The 21721-nt window shown below is 41.5% G+C and overlaps 2 protein-coding genes and 2 non-coding genes across 9 annotated transcripts; 3 read left to right on the forward strand and 1 right to left on the reverse strand.

The window, feature by feature from the left end:
• The first annotated feature begins 198 nt into the window (after positions 1–198).
• trnas-aga (transfer RNA serine (anticodon AGA)) lies at positions 199–280 on the forward strand. Its single transcript has one exon. It is a non-coding gene; the product is annotated as a tRNA-Ser (tRNA).
• cfap418 (cilia and flagella associated protein 418) lies at positions 208–19776 on the forward strand. Of its 2 annotated transcripts, none has more exons than XM_045718475.1 (7): positions 208–605; positions 881–977; positions 1278–1333; positions 1805–1870; positions 2420–2515; positions 3773–3926; positions 19706–19776. In XM_045718475.1, the coding sequence occupies exons 1-7, from the start codon at positions 424–426 to the stop codon at positions 19748–19750; spliced, it is 696 nt and encodes a 231-aa protein (XP_045574431.1). In that variant the 5' UTR covers positions 208–423; the 3' UTR covers positions 19751–19776. The 2 variants fall into 2 exon arrangements, with proteins under 2 accessions (XP_045574431.1, XP_014056378.1); XM_014200903.2 differs by lacking the exon at positions 19706–19776 and adding an exon at positions 4982–5254 and having other exon boundaries at positions 210–605.
• On the forward strand, positions 1418–1499 carry trnas-aga (transfer RNA serine (anticodon AGA)). Its single transcript has one exon. It is a non-coding gene; the product is annotated as a tRNA-Ser (tRNA).
• LOC106605368 (T-cell differentiation antigen CD6) lies at positions 4218–18147 on the reverse strand. 5 transcript variants are annotated; one of them, XM_045718472.1, is made up of 14 exons: positions 17553–18144; positions 17341–17448; positions 16129–16209; positions 13075–13374; positions 12456–12770; positions 11410–11469; positions 11142–11288; positions 10501–10614; positions 10260–10376; positions 9971–10117; positions 9642–9725; positions 9391–9525; positions 9088–9189; positions 4218–5314 (listed from the first exon to the last, which is right to left on the reverse strand). In XM_045718472.1, exons 2-14 carry the CDS (start codon positions 17390–17392, stop codon positions 5199–5201), a joined length of 1770 nt encoding a protein of 589 aa, XP_045574428.1. In that variant the 5' UTR covers positions 17393–17448; positions 17553–18144; the 3' UTR covers positions 4218–5198. The 5 variants fall into 5 exon arrangements, with proteins under 5 accessions (XP_045574428.1, XP_045574427.1, XP_014056377.1 ...); XM_045718471.1 differs by having other exon boundaries at positions 17341–17455; XM_014200902.2 differs by having other exon boundaries at positions 11142–11285; positions 17341–18147.
• Positions 19777–21721: the final 1945 nt, after the last annotated feature.

The raw sequence follows: 21721 nt of genomic DNA on the forward strand, positions 1-21721 counted from the left end.
GACGACGCAGGGCCAATTGTGCGCTGCCTTATGGGACTCCCAATCACTTGCCGGTTGTGATACAGCCTGGATAAAATGGTTACCAACGTAATTACAGTTTTGTGCTGCAGCCTGCTGAATCATAATATCAGTTTGTGTCAGATATATTTTTCATTTGATGTTGGATATTAGCGGTTTCTGTCTATAATAGAATCAGGAGTTGTCGTGGCCGAGTGGTTAAGGCGATGGACTAGAAATCCATTGGGATCTTCCCGCGCAGGTTCGAATCCTGCCGACAACGTGATATTTTTCTCCTGTGATTGGCAATGCCCAGGCGTTTACATTGTATAGTAGATAGCCAGTATCTGTTATTGTATCGCTACACGGTATCAATCTTTAGCTACTTGAAATGAGGTTACGCCTGTCAATCAAGCACTCCTGTTCATGACAACAGTCAACAAGCAGCAGTACCCTGTAGCTATGGCGGACGATTTGGACGAATTGCTAGATGAGGTTGAAACAAAGTTCTGTCGCAATGTTTCGTTGACGCCACAACTTCAAGCTCCCTCAGATCTATCGACGGCTGGGAAATGTTTAACGCAAACTGGGAAAGAAATAAAACACTGGTGCGTAGTAAAATGCAAGTGTTAACAGGCTAACGTTAACGATAGCTAGTACGGGGGAATGGACTAACGTTAGCAAGCAAGGTTAGCAAACGAAGTTGTTGACCATAATTGACGCAATGGAAGCTTATGCAACGTAACTAACGACGGTAGCTATGTAACGTTAGCTAATTAGTTGCAAACGCCAGCCTTCCTAAATTGCATTGTTATTTCATCAAGCATGTTAGCAAAATCATGTAGTTAGCTTGCTAAAACTGTTCCTCGCTTCACACCGTCAGCACCACTGACGATACACCCAGAAAAACGGACAGCGAAGATATAGATGCCCTTCTTGAGGACCTACTTGACGATGACTTCGATCCCCTTGAGCTAAACGTGAGTAAATAACGTTAGCTACACCGCCTTGTAATGTTGAATGCTGTTTTTTGTTGTTGATAACAGCATCTACTGTCCAGTAGTAGCTAGCTAACGTTAGCTGGCTGGATATCACACGGATGTATTAGCTAGCTATAATGAGATAAATACAAGGCTATGTTTGATTGTTTTTAGCCAGTTTCCAATGGGAAGGTTGCTATCACCCTTGTCCTTCTGACTCCAATGCATTAGCTAACATTACATTGCAAAAGGGCTGGCCCGTAGGTAGTCTCATATTTGCTTAATTTTACACATTTGCAGACAGGACAGCTTCCTAAAATGACGAAGACGAAGTCATTGCCACAGTCCACAAGAAAGTAAGTTTTCTACCCTATTTAAAAAAAATATTACTTATTCATGCGAACATAGTTAGTTGTCCTGGCAGAGGAGTCGCATAGGCAGTTGTCGTGGCCGAGTGGTTAAGGCGATAGACTAGAAATCTATTGGGATCTTCCCGCGCAGGTTCGAATCCTGCCGACAACGGGTTGTTTTGTGTTGCAGCCTGTTGAATCGTAATATCTGGTTGTATCATTCTGTCAGTGGTATACTGCAAAAAGTCAGATGTGTGCATATGACATTATTATTGAAACTCAGTAAATGTTATCTAAGACATCTGTATATCTCTGTTGCATGCAGTCAATGTAATTGTATGTTTTACAGTTGTCATAATTTTTTGCAGACCAAAATGGTAATTCACGGGGAGCCATAAAATCTAGTAGTGAGCCTTTGGTAAAGCATGTATTTGATAAAAGCTCTCTTTTGATCCCCATTTGTTCTTATGTGAGCAGGTGCTGCCCAGTTTTCCTTGGTGGAAGCTCCATTGCAAATGGTGTAGGAACAGCTGTTTCACAAAGGTAAAAGTGCTGTTTAATTGTAGTGCAGGGATCATCAACTGGATTCAGCCGCGGGCCATTTTTTTTCTTGAGCGGATGGTCAGGAGGCCAGAACATAATTACGGATAATTAGTAAACTGCAATTTGACTGCAAGAAGCCCAAACAGATATAATATTTAACTACAACAGACTAATTTCAAACCTTGCTTACATTTATGTATGATCACATACTGTATATCTCTATATTACGCGTGGGAATTCTTTGGAACAGATTTCCAAAATTAAAATCACTTGGTGCTGATTTGCTGGTGTTTTTACAGTCTTATGTCCAACAATAAAATGATCAAATGTATTTATTTATTTATTTTGTCAAAAAAAACGTGGGGGACCAAATAAAATCACCTAAGGGCCGCCAGTTGGGGAACCCTGTTGTAATGTGTGTGTGTGTGTGTGTGTGTGTGTGTGTGTGTGTGTGTGTGTGTGTGTGTGTGTGTGTGTGTGTGTGTGTGTGTGTGTGTCTAAGCATGGATCACATTTTAATTTGAATCACTGTTTAACATGTGCTGACAGGTCGTGTGATCAGCTGAGATGTATCTCCTGTGACTTTCGGGTGGCCATGTTTCACGATCATGAATGGGACCCCTCTTGTGATTACCTCTTCTTCAGGTGAGCCTCCTCTCATTGGGCCTGATGTATCTTTATGGGGTAACAAACTCTTTGCGGAATTTAAATATTGTTATTATCTTGAAACGAGTTGGAAGTTGATACGGAAAACCAAAAATCCCAAATTTCTCAGATTTGAACAGAAGAGGGCAGTGTAAACCTTTTTATTTTGGGACTTTGTGAAAATAAACTGGAATAATCTTCATTTGATTCTTAATGTAAAATACCTTTTAAGTGGGGATTATTACTTTCACCTTGATTGATATCCACCCGTTCAGAGAAACAGGTAACCTTTTGCCACAGTGAGTATGAATACACAGTGGTTTCATTTAAAACGTTTTTTTTTTAACCGTGCTCTGAGATTGGTGCATGGCAGATAGGAATTTCATAGGACAACTGGTACTAGTGGATGGAGACAGACATTAGAAAGGCAGTCAAACAACACAACAATGCCACCTTGGGTGCCTCTCTGCTTCAATATTGTGTTGTTTCACTGACAGAGAGCTTGCCCATGATGACAAAGACTGACACTTAAGCTTAGTTAATGAAGTGAAATGGAAGACCTCATAGCAGTGGCGGTGTAAGTATGCAGGCTTGGGTATTTGGTGCTCTTAACACCAAGACAGGAATGAAATTCTTCTAGGCTACACGAATTTGATACAATTGGTGAGAGTCGACTTGAAATGCAAACTAAGAAAGACAATAGACAGAAGGGCTGTGCTCAAATGGGAGAAAAACAGTTTTAAATAGAAAAACAACGAAGGCTATCGCAACCACAATGTTTTTGGTATTTTGGCGCACGTTCCAAGCATGTGGGTTTTGCTGTCGGTGTTATCACAGCAGTGAACTAATTATCTGTTCTGGTGGACACTTGGATGGTTTCAGGCTTTGTGCTGGAGTATAGAGGTTTTACTAAGTTGCTGAGACCCCTGGGCTCCTCTACAAGACATGGGGATTCATTTATCATTCAAGTGTGCTTGTTAAATGCAACGTAACGTATTGTGCAAATGATGCTTCCACCCAGATTAATTCCTTCAGCTGTAAATTGCAGGTTAAACTCTTGAATATTTGTGATTCCAATCATTCAGGGGTTCTTGGAGGCTGGTTTTGTTCCATGCACATGACCAACTTAAATGTCAAGTACTTTGAGAATTTAGTACTACTTATCCTATCTATAACTCTACATACCAATACTGTGAGAGATATTCACCTATTGCTCATTGCTTAGCTAACCAGCCTTGTCTCTTTGTATCTCTGCAGGAACAACATGCCAGACTGTCAGAAGCTGCGGGCTAAGCTGAGGAGAACAAAAGGGGCGCGGGCGTACGCCTGCCAGTGTAGCTGGCACTCTGCTCGAGACCTCACCGACCTGAGAGAACAGCACCAGCTCAAGTGGGTCTGTGGGAAGCATGAAGTATGACAGCCTTCTCTCTATCACACACACACACACACACCATCACTTTACAGTTACTTGGAAAAACAATGTCCTCTTGTTATAGACATCCCAACACACATTCTTCTGCCTTGAGAATGATGTAGGTCTTTCTCTGCATTACATTTAGTGTGTTCTGGGTTTAAAGGTAAATGAACAAGGTAGGTCTTCTGCTATCTTTAGAGATGTGATTTTAGCTAGCTCAGTTTTAAGAGCAGGTATATGCCAGACCATACTTGTGTGAAAACGGTACTTAGGAAAGATGAGGCTAAATTGAATGAGTCTTTTATGTAAAAATAATTTTAAAAAAAATAGTAATGAAGACATTCCATTATCTGGTAGTATTTCATATACAATGCTGTTACATGCTTTTCTGTAGCCTTTCCTTCTGTCTTAGTTTCTAATTCACTTGTCCTTTTGTTTATTTCCTCTTCTATCCCTTTGAGTGAAATGCATTCTCTGTTTTAAGGGATTTCTGATCTTACCATTCATGTATTGTGTATAGTATGAAGGTGAGGTTAGTGTGAAGTTAAATGACCCAAACCTTTCCTGTTGCATCTGTGCTAGACATTTAGACAAAAAACATTAAACATAAAAGCATTGCTTCACTCTGACAGTCTAGTAGTTGATACTTTATAAATGAATTATAATCAAATGAAGTAGTCTGTGGATAGTTTATTAAATATCTACTAATTCATTCATCATTAGGGAAGCCCCCCGCCCCCCCAAAAATAAGCTTAACTTCCAAAGACATTCATTTGTTGTGATAGCCCAGTCAGAAGTAGATATTTTGGATTGCAAAACATGTGCAAAACATGTGAATATGCATTTATACACTAGGCTATTCACATCAAGTCATAGTTGAATAAATGTTGTATGACCTTCATTTTTGTTGCTTTTCCTCCTTGATAATATTAACACAATTGAATTTCAAGTTTAAAAAGTTTGACTGACTGTGCTTTGTGTGGCTCAGGTCACTGTATGAATCAATATCAGTGACAGTGCTGTTTGTTCACAATGCTGGTCTTTCTGTGCAGTGGAGAAGCGAAGGGGGTTAAGACCGTTGGGCCAGGAACCGAAAGGTCGCTGGTTTGAATCCCCACGCTAACGAGGTGAAAAAAAAATATGTCTGTGCTCTTGAGCAAGGCAATTAAACTTAATTGCTCCTGTATGTCTATCTGGATAATAGCATCTGCTAAAATGTAAATGACTCTGTTTTATAGTTCTCACTTCACTGCTATGTTTGATGAAATGCTAGTAATTTGCTATGTCATCGTAGTCACTGTCAGAAAGAGACTGGTCCGGATCTTCCTTCACGGTAACATCACCAATCCCCTCTTCATCTTGGACTTCTATGTTCTCATAATTCTCTGTGGAAGATGAGCAGCTTGAATCATCTGTATAAAAGACTCACATTACCATTTACATACATCCACAATAAGCTACATGTTTTCAGCAATTTGCATCTACAATGCCTTCAGAAAGTATTTACACCCATTGACTTTTTCCATATTTTGTTGTTACACAGCCTGAATTTAAAATGGATAAAATGTTGATTTTGTGTCACTGGCCTACACACAATACCCCATAATGTCAAAGTGGAATTATGTTTGAAGACACTATGTGCAATAATAGTGTTCAACATGTACACCACACACAATTATCTGTAAGGTCCCTCAGTAAAGCAGTGAACTTCAAACCGATTCAACCTCAAAGACATTCAAGGTTTTCCATTGCCTCGTAAAGAAGGGCACCTATTGGTAGATGGGTAAAAATAAAAAAGCACACATGGAATATCCCTTTGAGCATAGTGAAGTTTTTCATTGCACTTTGGATGGTGTATCAATATACCCAGTCACTACAAAGATCCTTCTTACTCAGTTGCCAAAGAGGAAGGAAACCGCTAAGGGATTTCACCATGAGGCCAATGGTAACTTTAAAACAGTTACAGAGTTTAATAACTGTGATGGGAGAAAACTGAGGATGGATTAACAACATACTCCACAATAGTAACCTAAATGGAAAAAAAGGAAACCTGTACAGAATAAATATATTCCAAAACATGCATCCTGTTTGCAATAAGGCACTAAAGTAAAACTGCAAAAAATGTGACAAAGAAATGAACTTTATGTCCTAAATACAAAGGGTTATGTTTGGGACAAATCCAACACATCACTGAGTACCACTCTTAATTTTTTCAAGTATGGTAGTTGCATCATAGCTTGTCGAGCTTGTCATCAGCAAGGCGTAGAGAGTTTTTTAGGATAAAAATAAATGGAATAGAGCTAAGCACAGGCAAAATACTAGAGGAAAACCTGGTTCAGTCTGCTTTTCAATAGACACAGGGAGACAAATTCACCTTTCAGCAGGACAAAAACTAAAACACAAGGCAAAATATATATTGGCCTAGTTACAGTTTTGACATAAATTGGCTTGAAAATCTATGGCAAGACTTGTAAATTGTCACACCCTGATCTGTTTCACCTGTCCTTGTGCTTGTCTCCACCCCTCCAGGTGTCACCTATCTTCCCCATTTTCCCCTGGGTATTTAAAACTGCGTTTTCTGTCTGTCTGTGCCAGTTCGTCTTGTATGTTCCAAGTCAACCAGTGTGTTTTCCCTGTGGTCCTGCTTTGTCTATTCTCTTTTGCTAGCCCTCCTGGTTTTGACCCTTGCCTGTTTTCTGGACTTTACCCACCTGCCTGACCATTCTGCCTGCCCTGACCTCGAGCCTGCCTGCCACACTGTACCTCCTGGACACTGAACCCGTTTTGACCTTTTGCCTGTCCACGACCATTCTCTTGCCTACCCCTTTTGGATTATTAATAAATATCAAAGACTCAAACTATCTGCCTCCTGTGTCTGCATCTGGCTCTCGCCTTGTGCCCTTATAGAAATGGCTGTCTAGCAATTATAAACAACCAACTTGACAGAGCTTGAAGAATTGTAAAAAGTATTAATGTGCAAATATTGTAGAATCCAGGTGTGCAAAGATTTTAGAGATTTACCCAGAAAGACTGACAGCCGTATTCATCACTGCCAAAGGTGATTCCAACATGTATTAACTCAGGGGTGTGAATACTTATTTAAATAGATATTTCTTTATATCATTTTCAACAAAAAAATCTAATATTTCTAAAAACATGTTTTCACTTTTGTCATTATGGGGTATGTGTTTTTAATTTGTTTTATCCATTTTGAATTCAGACTGTAACAAAGTGGAATAAGTCAAAGGGTATGACCACTTTATGAAGGCAATGTACATTACAGACAGTACATGACTCTAAAATCTACTGCACAGTTGTGATCCATGTAGGGGAATACAGGTACTTGGTGCCGTTGAACATGCCTTAATGTCAAGGACTAGGCTTAATCTTTCTCAAGGGAACCTACCCTTAATCGTAATGCATCAATGTTTGAACATTTTAATCACCCCTTTACATTAACGGCATAGCCACAGCAAATAGTGGTGCTGAGGGTGCTGCAGCACCCCCTTATAAATTGAAATTAAGTCATAAATAATACATAAAAATCACAATTAGTGTACTAGGCCTTAATTACTCCTGTATGAGAAGAGAAAAATACTCCACTTTACTCACAGTCGCATAGCAGCCTAAGCCTACTCCCAACCGAAAGGCTGTGACTTGTCAATGTGATTTTGTTTCACTGAATCTCCATCTATATTTGGTTAATTCTCTGGCTGGGCAAATAAGTAGAGGTGGTAGCTCATCTATTTGTTAGCTCATCTATCACTGATTAGAAACATTTAGTATGCAATAATGTACCTTAAATCAAGTGTAGGCCTATTATTATGCTCAATAGCGTATAGGCAACTCCAAAAGCCTGCAGAGGTTGTGAAATATGAACAGGAGACTCATGCTTTTGAAAATATAGATTGCTATTATTCTCTATCAGTATCATGATGAAGATACTCTCAATGTAAGACCCTACGCCTGCTCCCTATCAAAGCGGAGTGAGGGTAGAAAAGAGATGAAACGTGGATCAAAAAGCATGGGCTTGCCTTGGGCTCTGTTTCAAAATCACTTTTTTTATATGACAGCAGTTCCACACGTTGCTGTGACGCAAGTTGTGTGGGAAAAATATGATATATTTTATTCTGTTATATTTCATTATATGTGTGTTGACTGTGATCAGTGTAGCCTAATTGTCTTGTCTGTTTAATGAACAAAATAACTTGATTTTATATACATGGCACAGCCATGTAACCTATCGGCTGCATAGACCAGTAACATCATTAAACTGAAAAAAATATGGCATTCTATTATTTTGAAAATACATTGTATTGGTCCTATAATGTTTCTTAGGACCTGCCAAAAAACTAATTAATTATGGATTTCTTTGTGATGGTGTATATTTAATAAATGTATTAAAACAGACATCCACCCACATCTACTCCCACTCCTAATTATGCCGGCATGTGCACGGGAGATATAAAAGGTTTATCCCGGCAAGAATGTGGTAAAAATGGGACTGTGTGAATTGGGTTCTAAAAAACATTGGCAGATAAAAAAATAAATTAAAAAAATACAGGCAAAATGACGTAAAGTCTGTCTATAAAGGGTATTAGTGTCTGTAATCTAATTGACTCTGTCATTCTGAGGTGTAGCTCTCCATAGCTTAATGGCAGATTAGAGTGAAAAACAGAGCCAGACAATTTCCTCAATCTGAATGAGGACAGTCGCTCTCTTCCGCTCTCTCTCTCCCTCCCTCTGTTGGACTCAAGCATGTGCCTGCCAGAAATACTACCCTTTCCATTATTCACTGTGATAGTAAATCTGGCGAAAACTAAAGGAATTAAGTACAATTTAAATCCTCACAGATGTTTATGCCCCATACCCAATGGCCCCATCTGTCAGACTACCTTAGTTCTTTGAATTTAGTTTTGACACAACCTGAAATCACATTGGCTTATAAACTTAGAGAAGCCTTTGAATATGATTTGTTCTGTTTCTTTCAGGGATTACACCAGTGGTGTCAAATTAATTTGGCAGGTTTTGAAACACAATATGAGACCAGCAAGGAGACTGAGAATTAGTCTCTGCAGGGAACATTACACGGTTCAATGGAAATTCTGTCCACCTTTGAAACACACATGCACAGACTCATCAGAAATGTATCAGCTACCTTGATTTTGATTGCTCAGTAGGTGGAAGTTACTGTTCACAGGCTGTTGCTGATCCTGGTGTGTACTGGTTGATTGCACAGGGGAATGTGTATAGGTATTCTCTGAGGAGAAAATGAGAAAATGTGCTCCCAGTGAAGTAATTACGAATCTACATATTTTCTCCCAAAAACTTTCAAGACAATACTTTCATGTACTGTGCTGTAGTGCAAAAGGCCTTTGCTGTTGTGTCTACCCCATCCAGTGTTTAGACACAGCCAGATTAATTAGGTGGTGTTGCTCTCGTGATTTTGACTTGAACGGACCTGACTGTAGATGCTGTTCCACTGCCATCCCCACGTTGTAGTAGGATTCCTCAGATGATGTACTACTACTCGATCCCAAGGATGGCTCTCTTCCACAGATCAAGTCTGTGAGGGCAGTTTCTCTCAAATCTGGACCTGGGTGGTTAGCATTCCACACAGTTACTCTGTTATCGTTGATTCATGAGAATGGATTTCATAGATGCACTGACTGACTCTGTTGCAGCATTTGTCATTGAGCATTTTAGACTGACCTGAGTCCAGCAGCTCCTTCTCCAGTGTCTCAATGTTCTCATAGCATTCCCCAGAAGACGTGCTGGATGACACCAGCGAATGCACTGGACATACAAATGGTTGTTAGTGTTAGTATGTTACAATAAGGCTCTTATTCAACTTTTCTGTCACCATGGCTAGTTTCAGCTAATTATAACTTTTCTGATTCCTTGTCCTGCAAACGGTTGTAGTAAAGTCTCAGATTTTAAGTGGACATTATGTCCTTTAAAGACTAAGAAGAAACCTGTCGGACATGGACACAATATGATCATGGTAAAAATCTGGTTCACCCAACCCGACAGTAACTTACGACTTTGGGTGGCAGGGTTTTGTCTCTCAATGCCGTTGATTGTCTCAGCAACAATATTATATTTCTCAGGAGCGTCAGAAGTGCCTGCTGTCTGCGTGGTTTCCCATGGTTCTCTGCTTGTGCTTACTCCATTGTCAAGGACCCTGACTAATGAAAACATAAAAGACCATTTGGTTGGCACTGTGAGCAAGTCCTTGGATCACTTTCTCCCTTAATAGCCATGTGTCACTTCCCATCTTTTGTCTTTTATAATTGTACTATTTATCCAAAACTATGAAGATGAACTGACCAAGTGCAGTAGCCATGGCAACAGAGGGTTGGTCATTGAAGTCATAGTTTTCATAGTCAGAGTCACACGAGGCGTCGGTGTCATTCTGAGAGGGCAGTTGGGAAAGGTACTGTGGAGCTGCATGAAAGGCCACAGAGAAAATGTATTCTGACAAATGGGACACTTGAACTAATAAGACATTTCCTGAAATTGCAAGTAACTAATGGGCACAGAGAGGACAAGTGCATCAGTAGGAACTCACTGTAATCAGCTGTGTCCGTGGTGACAGTGAGGAGGTTGACTCTCTCCCCTCGGCCAGTGTGTTGAGACTGGATGGACAGCAGGCGGCCATCTTGTCTTTGGTGAACCAGGAGTGCTAGTAATGAAGGGAAAGTTTTGCCTTTGAAACTTCTCTTTACCGAAGCTAGGATAATAGGTTTGTTGGCCTTTTGTTGTCTTTGATGTTGGACAAGAAAATAAGGACAATACATCTCAAAACCAATTAAATATTTTAATTAGACCACCGTCACATATGGCACATATTCAAAGCATTATCATCCCTGTGAAATAAAATATGCTGCTTTTTTAAGTTGGTGTGAAAACAACACTGGTGGTGGGACTCTCTTAATGAGCAATCAACCAATCCAGTGGTATCCATACTGTTCCAGTTGGGTGATTTCCTTTGTGTACTGTATTGAATCACATTGTGTTGTTGAATTATCATAATTGGCAAACCATTGAGAAGAATATGTAATACCCTTCTGACAAAGCAATTTCTCAGTGTTAATTACTGCTCATTGATGATAGCCTGTTTGTTGATGATGGTGTGAACAAATGGGAAGAGTGACAGTTGAGTCTGAGGCAATGAAAGAGAAAGAAAAATAGAGAAAAACGATGACTCACCAGCTCTCCTCCTGTAAGACAGGAAGAGTGAAGCATTGGAGAGGAGTGTGAGGAGGAGGGCTATAGACAATGCGATGCAGCCCCAGACAGCAGCTGTGGGAGGAGAGGACCAGCTCTCTGCACTGGTGACTAGTAGAACTGAGCCTGCTGGAAACAAGAACAAATCATAGTACAGACTAGATAACAAATTCTTCTTGACATGTTCATATGAGCAGAGCAGACACCCTTGGTGTATTATTACATGTGTGTCAGCATCTATTGAAGGTACCTGTGGTTGAAGTCTGGGTGTTCTGTTCTGCCGTCTCGTTGCCTGGTCGAGATGGAATTCCTGTCAGGGAAATGGAGAAGTCCTCGAGGTGTTAGAGAACTAGAATGTATAACAGATGCATGGCTCACTTCTCCTGAGTGTTCAAGGCACTCTTGTTTGAAAGACGGGGAAAAGGTTTGTTTAAAAAAACATTTGCTAAAAAATTGTAAATCCAAGAGGAGTTGTGTTTGTTCATCTGTGTTTCTAATGATCTATTGAACCAATATCTGACTCTTATTCAAAAGTTAGACATTGCAGTCAGTCATTTGGCAATTACTGCAAGGACTGTGTGTGTTTTCTCTTAAAAAATGTACTTGAAATGTGTAGGACTCACAGATTAATGGATGTAGCCTTTGAGTAGGCCTACATAATTAATTATCACTTGAGGTGTTCGAAATGAATCGGAAACATGGTCAACAAATATTGTTCATTTAGATGCAAGATTTAAAACCCATGGAAGTGCTGAACAACTGTTGTTATGTTGAGGTCAAGGCAGTTTGGATGTTTTCTCACCAAGGAACTCGTGAACTTGGCTCCCAGGTTGAACATCTTTCATTGAGGGTCTTCCTCAGACAGAGCTGTTGTGACGTGATATTGACGTGGTTTGTCTACTTTCTGAGTGACATGCATTACTTAGGCCTGTGTGTTTTTGTGCTGCCTGTGTGTTTCATTTTTATTTCCCGTTAATGAAAATAATAATAATTCATATGCAAAGCAGCTGTCTCTTTTCGGCTTATGACCTCTCAGCGCAAAGATGATGGGGACTTGGTTCACCACCAAGACACCGGATGTTCAATCATGGTAATGTGTTTTACATGTTATTACTGCACTATCAATATTCAGACCAATCTGAGGAGAATATACAAACACTATGTTACTGCATAGCTATTTTAAATAGTGGGCATAACATTAACTTAGCTTCCATTCACGTTTAAAATGTCATTTTTTAAATGACATGATTGTGAATACAGTAACTGACAATGATAATATTATAGCTGCAGGCTTACCTGAACAAACCACTGCAGCGTCCTCTTTGTGTCCACAGTCGTTGACTGTCCCCATGGAGGGACACTCCCATAGGTTCCTCTCGCTCCCCCCACAGTTCACCTCATCTAAGAGAACCAGACCAACACCCGCTTCAAAGGACCCGTCCTGCCCGCTCACATTTAGGGCAGAGCCACAGTCCAATTGAGCACAGACCACGCCCCCATCTCTCAGGTCCCAACTATCGTCACACACCGTTCCCCATTTTTCCTCTCTCCACAACTCCACCCGTCCTTCACAGTGGTGTGAGCCTCCAGCCAATCGCACGGCCTGGTGCCCTGAGGAATAGACAGATCAACCAATCAGTTCATAGATCATCAGTTAACCTCGATAGAAGCTGGGCCTCACTCAGGATCTTTAAAAAGCAGCTTGAAAATGGAAGTGTGCTGAAAGGAGGAACTTGTTGCAAAGCGTCCACAAAACACTTTGAGAGCAACCCATACGATGGCTCTCCATGGCATGCAATTTGCAGGCGTTACTGCAACAACGTGTTTGTGGAAGCTTATCAACAGCGGTAGCTATTACTCTTGCTCAAGATAAATTGTGCCGATCCAAGCATAAGCTTTGCAATGAGGGTCTTACCACAGGTTATTTCAGTCAGGTTAGAGCAGTCTGTGTATGAGAGCTCTGTACAGTTCTCCACCAGTAGGTCTCTGTAGACACACTGGCTCAGACACGTTGAGCTGGAGTAGTTTAATGTAGCTGTGGAATTCTGTCGGCGCTCGTACACTGCCCCGCAGCTCAGGTTGGTACATATGTCCTCCACCACTTTGGCCCACTCTGCAGACCCAAGGTCAAATGTCACTGGCCTCCACAGCCCTCGATGGAGCACCTCGACAACCCCAGAGCAGTGCTGAGATAGCCTGGGGGGGTGAGATATGGCTGGAGGGATGGAGAGATGCAGAATCAATATGAGATTGAGATACAGATGACTGTTTATACACTGCTCAAAAAAATAAAGGGAACACTAAAATAACACATCCTAGATCTGAATGAATGAAATAATCTTATTAAATACTTTTTTCTTTACATAGTTGAATGTGCTGACAACAAAATCACACAAAAATAATCAATGGAAATCCAATTTATCAACCCATGGAGGTCTGGATTTGGAGTCACACTCAAAATTAAAGTGGAAAACCACACTACAGGCTGATCCAACTTTGATGTAATGTCCTTAAAACAAGTCAAAATGAGGCTCAGTAGTGTGTGTGGCCTCCACGTGCCTGTATGACCTCCCTACAACGCCTGGGCATGCTCCTGATGAGGTGGCGGATGGTCTCCTGAGGGATCTCCTCCCAGACCTGGACTAAAGCATCCACCAACTCCTGGACAGTCTGTGGTGCAACGTGGCGTTGGTGGATGGAGCGAGACATGATGCCCCAGATGTGCTCAATTGGATTCAGGTCTGGGGGACAGGCGGGCCAGTCCATAGCATCAATGCCTTCCTCTTGCAGGAACTGCTGACACACTCCAGCCACATGAGGTCTAGCATTGTCTTGCATTAGGAGGAACCCAGGGCCAACCGCACCAGCATATGGTCTCACAAGGGGTCTGAGGATCTCATCTCGGTACCTAATGGCAGTCAGGCTACCTCTGGCGAGCACATGGAGGGCTGTGCGGCCCCCCAAAGAAATGCCACCCCACACCATGACTGACCCACCGCCAAACCGGTCATGCTGGAGGATGTTGCAGGCAGCAGAATGTTCCCCACGGCGTCTCCAGACTCTGTCACGTCTGTCACATGTTCTCAGTGTGAACCTGCCTTCATCTGTGAAGAGCACAGGGCGCCAGTGGCGAATTTGCCAATCTTGGTGTTCTCTGGCAAATGCCAAACGTCCTGCACGGTGTTGGGCTGTAAGCACAACCCCCACCTGTGGACGTCGGGCCCTCATACCACCCTCATGGAGTCTATTTCTGACCGTTTGAGCAGACACATGCACATTTGTGGCCTGCTGGAGGTCATTTTGCAGGGCTCTGGCAGTGCTCCTCCTGCTCCTTCTTGCACAAAGGCGGAGGTAGCGGTCCTGCTGCTGGGTTGTTGCCCTCCTACGGCCTCCTCCACGTCTCCTGATGTACTGGCCTGTCTCCTGGTAGCGCCTCCATGCTCTGGACACTACGCTGACAGACACAGCATACCTTCTTGCCACAGCTCGCATTGATGTGCCATCCTCGATGAGCTGCACTACCTGAGCCACTTGTGTGGGTTGTAGACTCCGTCTCATGCTACCACTAGAGTGAAAGCACCGCCAGCATTCAAAAGTGACCAAAACATCTGCCAGGAAGCATAGGAACTGAGAAGTGGTCTGTGGTCACCACCTGCAGAACCACTCCTTTATTGGGGGTGTCTTGCTAATTGCCTATAATTTCCACTGTTGTCTATTCCATTTGCACAACAGCATGTGAAATGTATTGTCAATCAGTGTTGATTCCTAAGTGGACAGTTTGATTTCACAGAAGTGTGATTGACTTGGAGTTACATTGTGTTGTTTAAGTGTTCCCTTTATTTTTTGGAGCAGTATATTTCCCCATGTAGTGTAGCCACATGTACAGTACATGTTATACAGCATAATACACACGCATTGAATGCCCTGGCTGTTTGCTGGCCTATCGGTTGCTGTGCTCTTTGCAGACGTTCAGCAGAGCAGCCACATCCTGTGAGTCATGTCCTGTGGAAATGTCACTGGGTGGTGAATTCGAAGGGGACACTGAAGTCGACTAACCTGATTCTAGAAACACCACAGGACCAAATACTCTCAGTGGTTTCAATCCATGTGACACTGGAGCCTTTGGTACTGCATTTCACTCTTCAGTCTTCACTTTTTTCCCTGTTTAAATGTGGTGGAATTGCACTTCATGTAACTCTGTGTTGTTATGTGTCGAACTGCTTTGCTTTATCTTGGCCAGGTCGCAGTTGTAAATAAGAACTTGTTCTCAACTAGCCTACCTGGTTAAATAAAGGTGAAATAAATGTAAAAACATTTTTTTTTAGGTTCAACAAATAGAGAATGAGAACCAGGTTAGTGTAGTATGATTATAACTGAATAACTAATTGTTAGTATTTTCCTTAAAAATCTGAATCCACTGGACCATTTGATATCCTCTATGACACGAATGACAATTGACCCATTATTTTCTTATTTTAATTTTATGTTCGTGTGTTAGAGAGAGCATGTTTGTGTGGGATGTTCCTCCCACTTTGCACTAACGGAGCCTTACGCATCATCGTCACCCTCAGAACAATGAAAATATCGTCTCACTATGGCTTAATTGTTGGTGACCTGTATCATTATAGTAAAAAAAAAAGCCTTTGCCTCATCTCATTTCGATCTCAGTATAATGACTTGTGAGCAATCAAGTTCTCTGCAGGATCGTTGCTTGAGGTTGTCTCCTCCCTCTAAGAAGCACACAGACACCTTACCCATTCATCCCTCTATTTTAGCACCTAGCAATTTGACTGGACGGGCACGAGGGATTGGAATTTGGGGTTTAGGAAGGAATGGGGGAGTGGTATTCAGAGAGTAAGATCGATGTAGATTGCAGTGGCCTCCGGACCAAATAAAGCTTGATTGTATGCTCGGGTTCTGAGGATCTTTTTAGCATAATACCAACCATTTAAATAAAATTGGAACTCACTTGGATTGGATGTCTGCTGCTCATCAGTCTCTCTCGACCCAGAGAAGTTCCCCGGAACAGAGTGGTCTTGATTTAGAAAGGCTGAAATATGACAAACAACAACAACAAACTAAACTAAGATAAATGATAAATTATTGTAGTTATGCGTAGATGGGAGTATTCATGCAGCTGTCCAATCAGTTATTTCAGCCTACTTCGTGTTGTCAATGCTATATGAAGCCCAGGGCACGCAGCGACACAATACAAACAAGTTATTGAATTTGGCTCTAATCAGAATAATCTTTTCCATTTTGTAAACTGTCTGTTGGTGGTATTTCAAGGTGGCTACACAATAGTCAAATTAGAAGGATATAATATGGAGTCTGTAAATCACTATATTTACACTGGTTTTCATAACAGCTATTATCAACTGCCTCAATTGGTTAATTTAGTTGTTAGATGGGTATTGCATGAATAACATCTGTGGCTCATTGTTGAATTAATCAATGCAGATAATGCATCATCTTTGTGAAGCAAAATAATAGTTTGTTCATGCTTTAACCCATGTCACAGCTCTCCTCCCCAGAAAGCAATTCAGATTGAACTATCACTTTGTTTATGTATCACTCTGTGGCAAATTAGTGATTCATACAAAAACAATTACGTTTCAGCCAATCATTGTTTACTAAGGTTGGTTGATTTGAAATCCCTGCACTTTTATGTTGCGTCAAGCGGTCTTTGAATTTTAGTTAGCTAGTAGTAGCTAGCTAGTAGTATTGACTGTTGCAGTAAACACCTTACATTGGGAAGTAAACTAATCCTCTGTAAGATTATGCAGCATTTAGCCTACACCTAATTGGCATCACTACGGTCAGCCCCTTTTTGTATGAATATTTTATTATTTGCTTGAACACACCAACACGTGCTGTCAACAAGTAGAATAAAACGCCATGCTCTTGTACATTCAGACATGAATAAGAAGCAAACAGAAATGTATTAAAAAATATGGTGATGTAGAAGCATAATAAAAAAGCAAATGTGACTCCACTGCCAAATATTTTGATGTGCATATCTTTAGTATTATCAAACAACTCATACAAACAATTCTAAAATACATTTGATGCTGTGTTTGATTTACATAGAGAACAACCGTCATACTTTCCATCAAAAGAGCCACTGAAGATCATATAATTGAATACAATCAAAGCAGAAATATTAGATTAACTGTGTTACCTTGAGAGAGGACCAGAACTGGCAGAAGTATTGGCATCCTGAACAGTTCCATCTCACAGAAAACAGTTAGGCCGGGGTCCTTTGAGCATACTCCTCAACCGGAAACAACTTTGTTCTTTTAATATTAATAACAATCAAACGAGAAATAATGCACGTTACCGATCTTATCATGAATCAAGCAGTGTGCTATATGTCACAACTTGTGTACTCACTCTATTTTTGTTTGCACTGCTGCAACTTGTGGTTTCCATGAGCATCGTCTCTGACACAAAATCAAATAGGCTTCTGTCTGTAGAGCACACGACTTTCTCAGACACATAGACTGGCTGTGAGATACACCCACTGTGTTAGACACAACTACAAGATGTTCAATTGTTGGCTAACACACTCAACAACTAATGTTAACCTCCCAACACAACACTCAAAAAAGGTTGAATAAACAAACAAACTCAAATTCATATGCAATTTAAAAGAGGCTTACCCAAATGACTATTATCTCCTTATGTTGATAAAGAGGAGCATGTAAAATGAATCGGACACAAATAACTCTGTTTTAGGATTCATGAGAACACAATAATACATGGTGTCAGACCAAGGCTCTGCATCTGTCTTTGTGCTCCTAGACCTTAGTGCTGCTTTTGATACCATTGATCACCACATTCTTTTGGAGAGATTGGAAACCCAAATTGGTCTACACGGACAAGTTCTGGCCTGGTTTAGATCTTATCTGTCGAAAAGATATGTTTGTCTCTATGGATGGTTTGTCTTATGACAAATCAGCTGTAAATTTAGGTGTTCCTCAAGGTTCCATTTTAGGACCACTATTGTTTTCACTATATATTTTACCTCTTGGTGATGTCATTCGGAAACATAATGTTAACTTTCACTGCTATGCGGACGATACACAGCTGTACATTTCAATGAAACATGGTGAAGCGCCAAAATTGCACTCCCTGGAAGCCTGAGTTTCAGACATTAGGAAATGGATGGCAGCAAATATTTTACTTTTAAACTCGGACAAAACAGAGATGCTAGTTCTAGATCCCAAGAAACAAAGAGATCTTCTGCTGGATCTGACAATTAATATTGATGGTTGTACAGTCATCTTAAATAAAACTGTGAAGGACCTCGGTGTTACTCTGGACCCTGATCTCTCTTTTGACGAACATATCAAGAATATTTCAAGGACAGCTTTTTTCCATCTTCGTAACATTGAAAATCTGAAACTTCGTAACACAAAAATCTGAAACTTTCTGTCCAAAAATGATGCAGAAAAATGTATCCATGCTTTTGTCACTTCTAGATTAGACTACTGCAATGCTCTATTTTCCGGCTACCCAGATAAAGCACTAAATAAACTTCAGTTAGTGCTAAACACGGCTGCTAGAATCTTGACTAGAGCCAAAACATTTGATCATAGTACTCCAGTGCTAGCCATTGCCTTCCTGTTAAGACTAGGGCTGATTTCAAGGTTTACTGCTAACCTACAAAGCATTACATGGGCTTGCTCCTACCTATCTCTCTGATTTGGTTCTTCCGTACATACCTACACGTACGCTACTGTCAAAAGACGCAGGCCTCCGTATTGACCCTAAAATTTCTAAGCAAACAGCTGGAGGCAGGGCTTTCTCCTATTGAGCTCCATTTTTATGGAATGGTCTGCCTATCCATGTGAGAGACGCAGAATTGGTCTCGACCTTTTAGTCTTTACTGAAGACTGCTCTCTTCAATAGGTCCTATGATTGAGTGTAGTCTGGCCCAGGGGTGTGAAGGTGAACGGAAAGGCACTGGAGCGACGAACCACCCTTGCTGTCTCTGCCTGGCCAGTTCCCCTCTCTCCACTGGGATTCTCTGCCTCTAACCCTATTATGGGGGCTGAGTCACTGGCTTACTGGTGCTCTTCCATGCCGTCCCTAGGAGAGGTGCGTCACTTGAGTGGGTTGAGTCACTGACGTGATCTTCCTGTCCGGGTTGGCGCCCCCCTCGGGTTCGTGCCGTGGGGGAGGTCTTCATGGGCTATACTCGGCCTTGTCTCAGGGTAGTAGGTTGGTGGTTGAAGATATCCCTCTAGTGGTGTGGGGGCTGTGCTTTGGCAAAGTGGGTGGGTTATATCCTGCCTGTTTGGCCCTGTCCGGGGGTATCGTCGGACAGGGCCACAGCATCTCCCGACCCCTCCTGTCTCAGCCTCCAGTATTTATGCTGCAATAGTTTAAGTGTTGGGGGGCTAGGGTCAGTCTGTTATATCTGGAGTATTTCTCCTGTCTCATCCGGTGTCCTGTGTGAATTTAAGTATGCTCCCTCTAATTCTCTCTCTCTTTCTCTCTCTTTCTTTCTTTCTTTCTTTCTTTCTCTCTCTCTTCTCTAGGAGGACCTGAGCCCTAGGACCATGCCTCAGGACTACCTGGCCTGATGACTCCTTGCTGTTCCCAGTCCACCTGGTCATGCTGCTGCTCCAGATTCAACTGTTCTGCCTGCGGCTATGGAACTCTGACCTGTTCACTGGATGTGCTACCTTGTCCCAGACCTGCTGCTTTGGACTCTCTCTCTACCGCACCTGCTGTCTCTAACTCTGAATGATCGGCTATGAAAAGCCAACTGACATTTACTCCTGTGGTGCTGACCTGTTGCATCCTCTACAACCACTGTGATTATTATTATTATTATCTGTCCCTGCTGGTCATCTATGAATGTTTGAACATCTTGGCCATGTTCTGTTATAATCTCCACAAGGGCACAGCCAGAGGAGGACTGGTCACCCCTCAGAGCCTGGTTCCTCTCTAGGTTTCTTCCTAGGTTCTGGCCTTTCTAGGAAGTTTTTCCTAGCCACCGTGCTTCTACATCTGCATTGCTTGCTGTTTGGGATTTCAGACTGGGTTTCTGTTCAGCACTTTGTGACATCGGCTGATGTTAAAAGGGCTATATAAATACATTTGATTGATTGACTTGAAAAGCTTTATATGCCAGAACATTTTTGAGAGAAGCTGTAGCCGCTGGCAATACTAAAACTGCATTATTACTGTCTAAATTAAACATTGATCGACGCGAAGAGATTTTCATCAGTGTTTTACATGGACTGGAGAAGAATTTAAACACTGTTTGTGTGATTGTGAACAAAGACCAACTCCAATACCATCCAGATGGTAAATTATAGGCCCAGAGTAGAGGAAGGCATGGAAGGTCTGTCTGTCTGCCTCGACAGTCTGAGCAAATAAAGGAGTTGAGTAGAAGCTGTCCCCATACACAGTAATGGAATCTATTTAAGGCTATTTTATGATAGCACTTCACAAACATCCTGAACTTCAGTACGCAAGGCCACCATTGTTACCAAAAAAGACTACCTCAAACAAGTAAATGTTTCCCTTTATGTGAGGCAACTGAACATAACTTGAATTGAAAAGGCCTTGGCTGTACCATAACCTTGAATATAATTGAGTACCCATATACCAAAGGTCATCAAGGTCATTTCATTTGAAATAAAAAGCATTTCTCCCGTCCTTGAAGACACCTCACAAACCTGAGGGCCAGGCAGGAAGTTATTGTGGAACCTTCCTCATCCACACAGCCCAGGCCTATTCCAGTGAATCTAATTAACACTATTGAAGCTGCCAGTGCAGGCCTGGCTCTATGGTTGCAGCCTGGAGGCAGGTTTAGGGACGTAAATACGAACTGCCTTTAGCCACCACAGCAGAGCTCCCAAGAGTCAGCCTAGTCAACCTCCCTATTCATTTAACTCTTTAGAGAAAGTGAATCATGCTTCACACACCTTGACCCTGTTTCACCCTGACACCCTTTAGAATTGTGTTTCTATTCAGTTGGCTTCTCATTTAATTTGATTCATCATATAGCGCCACAGAAGACCGTGGGCTTCTTAATGCTCTCTATTGAGTCTGAAAGTTTGTTGGAAAACATACACTACTCAATGAGAGGTGACTTCGCTTTCCTTTCCTGGGGATTGACTGAATACAATAACTTCATACTATATCAACCATAACAAATACAGTCAATATACAGATGTAGGATCTTAATTTTATCACCCTGTTGCAGGAGAACCTTCCTGCATTGCAGGAAATGTAAAACGTGTAGTGTATTTGAGGTTTAAAAAGGCAGAAGTTTGTAATTTCCACTTAGAAATTTGAGACTTGATTTTCCCCTAGGAAAAATGTATCAACCCCTATACATTTTTTAATTAATTATAATCCACATAATAATTCTAATTTCCTGTTGCTGCAGGATTATTTTCAATGATGACCTTCACTTCTGTTATCTTCTTTCATCTCCTCTCTCACCCCCACATCTCGTTCCTTTGTATCTTTTGGGGCAGCTTTTATTTAGCTTAATACATGACTGACAACATCTAAACCGCCGATGGCAAGGTAAATAA

This window comes from Salmo salar, chromosome ssa05 (genome assembly GCF_905237065.1).
Source record: "Salmo salar chromosome ssa05, Ssal_v3.1, whole genome shotgun sequence".
Classification (NCBI taxonomy): domain Eukaryota; kingdom Metazoa; phylum Chordata; class Actinopteri; order Salmoniformes; family Salmonidae; genus Salmo; species Salmo salar.

Excerpts from the sequence above, each read along its gene's own strand:
- LOC106605368 (XM_045718472.1), bottom strand. The coding sequence starts at position 17,392 with ATGGAACTGTTCAGGATGCCAATACTTCTGCCAGTTCTGGTCCTCTCT. Across the intron at positions 9,190-9,390 it reads GGAACAGCATCTACAGTCAG|AGAATACCTATACACATTCC; the intron begins GTCCGTTCAAGT and ends TTTTCTCCTCAG. Across the intron at positions 5,315-9,087 it reads ACTGAGCAATCAAAATCAAG|AGAATTATGAGAACATAGAA; the intron begins GTAGCTGATACA and ends CATCTTCCACAG.
- cfap418 (XM_045718475.1), top strand. The coding sequence starts at position 424 with ATGACAACAGTCAACAAGCAGCAGTACCCTGTAGCTATGGCGGACGAT. Across the intron at positions 978-1,277 it reads TCGATCCCCTTGAGCTAAAC|ACAGGACAGCTTCCTAAAAT; the intron begins GTGAGTAAATAA and ends ACACATTTGCAG. Across the intron at positions 1,871-2,419 it reads GGAACAGCTGTTTCACAAAG|GTCGTGTGATCAGCTGAGAT; the intron begins GTAAAAGTGCTG and ends ATGTGCTGACAG.